Source organism: Lipotes vexillifer, unplaced genomic scaffold (genome assembly GCF_000442215.2).
Source record: "Lipotes vexillifer unplaced genomic scaffold, Lipotes_vexillifer_v1.1 scaffold56, whole genome shotgun sequence".
NCBI classification, from domain to species: domain Eukaryota; kingdom Metazoa; phylum Chordata; class Mammalia; order Artiodactyla; family Lipotidae; genus Lipotes; species Lipotes vexillifer.
In genome coordinates, this window is record NW_006798991.1 from 356109 (window position 1) to 359858 (window position 3750).

Sequence of the window (3750 nt, forward strand, 5' to 3'; positions counted from 1 at the left end):
CCCTTGCCCCCCTCGCCCCCCGCCCCCACCCCTGAAAATATAGCCTGGATAATCATCTTCTCAGGGTCTCTACTCTGAAATCCTCTAACCGCTTCCTTACCGAGGGACATTCCCATCACCATTAGAAATTTCAGGAGGCTTTGTAGAAAGGAGTGAACACTTCCAACAGCTTAATAAGCATCTGGAAGTTTAATCCTTGGGGAAAAGATGAGTTTTGGGGGTAATGCGACACAGTAACTCATGTGTTTTAAAACCAATAAACCTTCCAAGTCGCTTAGGGCTCTGGCTCCAAAATTGCTTCAACTATCAACACCACGGGAAAAAACACCTGAAAGTAAATATAACCAGTGGAGAATTGCATTCATCATCAAAAAAACGGAAGTTTCAGCTCTTCTTCGACAAAGTGGGTGGCTCTGAAAAGAGCCTTTGGATTAAGTGCCTATACAAGCACTTACTTAGAGCTGGTGTACTTAGTAACGGCCTTGGTGCCCTCGGAAACAGCATGCTTGGCCAGCTCCCCAGGGAGCAGTAGGCGCACAGCCGTCTGGATCTCCCTAGATGTGATCGTGGAGCGCTTGTTGTAATGCGCCAAGCGCGACGCCTCACCCGCGATGCGCTCAAAGATGTCGTTGACGAACGAGTTCATGATACCCATGGCCTTGGATGAGATGCCGGTGTCTGGGTGGACTTGCTTCAAAACTTTGTATACGTAAATGGAATAGCTCTCTTTACGACTACGCTTGCGTTTCTTCCCATCTTTCTTCTGCGCCTTAGTGATGGTCTTCTTAGAACCCTTTTTAGGGGCCGGAGCAGATTTAGATGGCTCTGGCATAGTCCTTCCGAAGAGCTGTAGTAAACGTTAAACCACCTTCTCTACAACTAAAATTAATAGTGTGAAGAGTTCAGAACCCATTTATTTATAGTCGTTCAATGCAAACGAGCAATCAAGAGTTCTCACTTTTGATTGGATAAGAGTAGTACAGGTTCACTAAGGGAGGGAGGGGCGTAGTTTATGCAAATAAAGGATACACAATTTGTTTTTCTATTGGATAGAAAAACAGCATACTTTTGACCAATCAGATAGCTTACTGGGGCATCTCTGTACTGTCTGTAAAATTTGTTCATATGTCATCCAGCGTTTTCTCCTTTTGCTCACAATGTTTGTTGTTAAATTGTATAAGGTAATTACGTCTGGACATGGTGAATAAGTAGGCAAGATTCGAGCTAAAGCTAAAACTCGATCTTCTCCAGCTGGTTTGCAGTTCCCAGTAGGCCCTGTACGCTGGTTGCTCCGTAAGGGCAACTACTCCAAACGGGTCGGTGTCGGGGCCCCCGTGTACCTGACGGCCGAGATTTTGGAGCTGGCGGGCAGCCCGACACGCGACAACAAGACTAGGGTCATTCCGCGCCACCTGCAGCTGGCCATCTATAATGAGGAGGAGTTCAACAAGCTGCTCGGTAAAGTCACCATCGCTCAGGGCGGCGTTCTGCCCAACATCCGGGCCGTGCTGCCGCCCAAGAAGACTGAGAGTCACCGCAAGACCAAGGGCAAGTAAAGCCTAGACAAAATACGAAATTCTTTTTTATAAACTGTCTAGAGGTTCTTTTCAGAGCCATCTACATTTTCATTAAAAAAGCTGGTAGCCAGGTATCTATCTCTGTTTTGTAAAAGACAAAGTGACGTCAAAACACTGACTTCCAGGGAAACGACTTCCCACAAGCATTATTTTAGTGCATACCGGGTGAAACTTCTGTAGTCAACAAAAGCTTTTCTAAAGAGGAGGCAGAAGCATCGCTCGGGCTTGAGCATAACAAAAAGCAAAGAAATTTTCATTTTGCTAGTAATAAACCTGTTCGGGCTTTCAAGGTTGTAAATTTAAGCAAAATCTATTTTTTTCTGACGAAAGTTTGGTTGCAGTCCAGTGTGTATCTGTCATCAAATCGATCTTTACATGTGATTTTTTGAATCATCCACCCAGTGACACTGCCATGTAGTTTCACAAAAGAAAAACTCAGGGTTAGGGGAGCTGTGATGACCAGAGAAAGTGGCAGTCCTGGCGGTTCGAGATTTATTTAAACCTAACCCAGCTGTCTGGGGGAGAAAAAACAATTGTACTCAGTTTAGTGTGTGGACCAGCTGTATTGACAACCCGCGAGCGTGTCAATATTGACACGCTGAGAATATTGAGAATATCAGGGGAACTCATCAACTGAATCGGAAGTTAACATGGTCCTTAAGTGTCTCGTTATGCACGCTGTAGTTGGCGGCAGGATGAAATAGAACGTATGAAAATTCCTTCAGATCCCAGAGGCAAAAAAAGGCACCGGGAATGGGTGGTAAAGTAATTCATCCAATCAGATTCTCTAGTAATTACTTCTCCTTCCCGGTCACCTTTCAGCCAATGGTTTTATCGCGCGGTACTTTTGAAAAACTACAAGACCAATCAGAATGCTTCTAACGCTATTTAAAGACAACTGCCTAAGCTTGCAACAGGCCTGTGGGTGTGTGGTCAATCACTCGTCATGGCTCGCACTAAGCAGACCGCTCGCAAGTCCACCGGCGGCAAGGCCCCACGCAAACAGCTGGCCACCAAGGCGGCCCGGAAGAGGCATCTAGTCATGGCTCGCACTAAGCAGACCGCTCGCAAGTCCACCGGCGGCAAGGCGCCACGCAAGCAGCTGGCCACCAAGGCGGCCCGCAAGAGCGCGCCGGCCACGGGCGGCGTGAAGAAGCCGCACCGCTACCGGCCCGGCACGGTGGCCCTGCGCGAGATCCGCCGCTACCAGAAGTCCACGGAGCTGCTGATCCGCAAGCTGCCGTTCCAGCGCCTGGTGCGCGAGATCGCGCAGGACTTCAAGACCGATCTGCGCTTCCAGAGCTCGGCTGTGATGGCGCTGCAGGAGGCGTGCGAGGCCTACCTGGTGGGGCTCTTCGAGGACACACCAACTTGTGCTATCCACGCCAAGCGCGTCACCATCATGCCCAAGGACATCCAGCTTGCCCGCCGCATCCGCGGGGAGAGAGCATAAAGAAAGTTATCATCCTAACTGAAAAAAGGCTCTTTTAAGAGCCACCCACAATTTTACTTAAAGGCGGTTGTGACATGATTGCTGAGGCGTTAGAAATTACTAATGGTGGAAAGCGTATAGTAAAAATTCAAGTTAAGGGAATTCAGTATTCATAAAAACCAAAGTAAGCCTTTATTCGGGTTAGAGTTATTCAGGGGGTTTTCTCTGATAATTAAAATACTGTCTTCAGGTCAATTAGTCTACCTAAACTGGAATTGTAGCTCAGGCAATAGGAAATGACCTCAGTACTCACCAGCAGAGATCCACTAAATTTATGTAACCTTAAGATTTGCCTATGCATCTTAAAATCAAGGGGGTTTGAGATACTGAAGGGTACCAACTGTAGAGCTTTTTTTACCCATGCCTCCTTGTAATACAAAGAACATTTACTTAAATGTTAATTTTTTTTAAAAAGTTTCCACATATTGATGTACAATGTAACTGATGGAGCAGATGGTTTTCTGAAGCTTAACGCTTACACAACGCAGTGACTTAAAACTAGAAACAAAATTACAAAGTAGATACTGAATATTTATAATGAGAAAATTAACAAATTCCAATTTTACAAAAAAAAACCATAGCTATCACAAAATTCAGAAAAATAGCACATTTTATTAAGTTGAATACACACTGCAATGCTTTATTTTCCTATATTTTTTTTTTTTTTTTTTTTTTTTTTTT

General features: G+C 45.4%; 2 protein-coding genes and 2 pseudogenes across 2 annotated transcripts in view; 2 read left to right on the forward strand and 2 right to left on the reverse strand.

The window, feature by feature from the left end:
* Positions 1–3750, reverse strand: part of LOC103081210 (histone H3.1) — a 114437-nt gene that overhangs the window by 10759 nt on the left and 99928 nt on the right. The gene's annotated exons all lie outside the window — the stretch shown is intronic.
* LOC103080666 (histone H2B type 1-B pseudogene) lies at positions 452–832 on the reverse strand (annotated as a pseudogene).
* Positions 1158–1556, forward strand: LOC103087622 (histone H2A type 1-D pseudogene; annotated as a pseudogene).
* On the forward strand, positions 2620–3030 carry LOC103080383 (histone H3-like). The gene is made up of 2 exons (XM_007471234.1): positions 2620–2886; positions 2938–3030. The coding sequence occupies exons 1-2, from the start codon at positions 2620–2622 to the stop codon at positions 3028–3030; spliced, it is 360 nt and encodes a 119-aa protein (XP_007471296.1).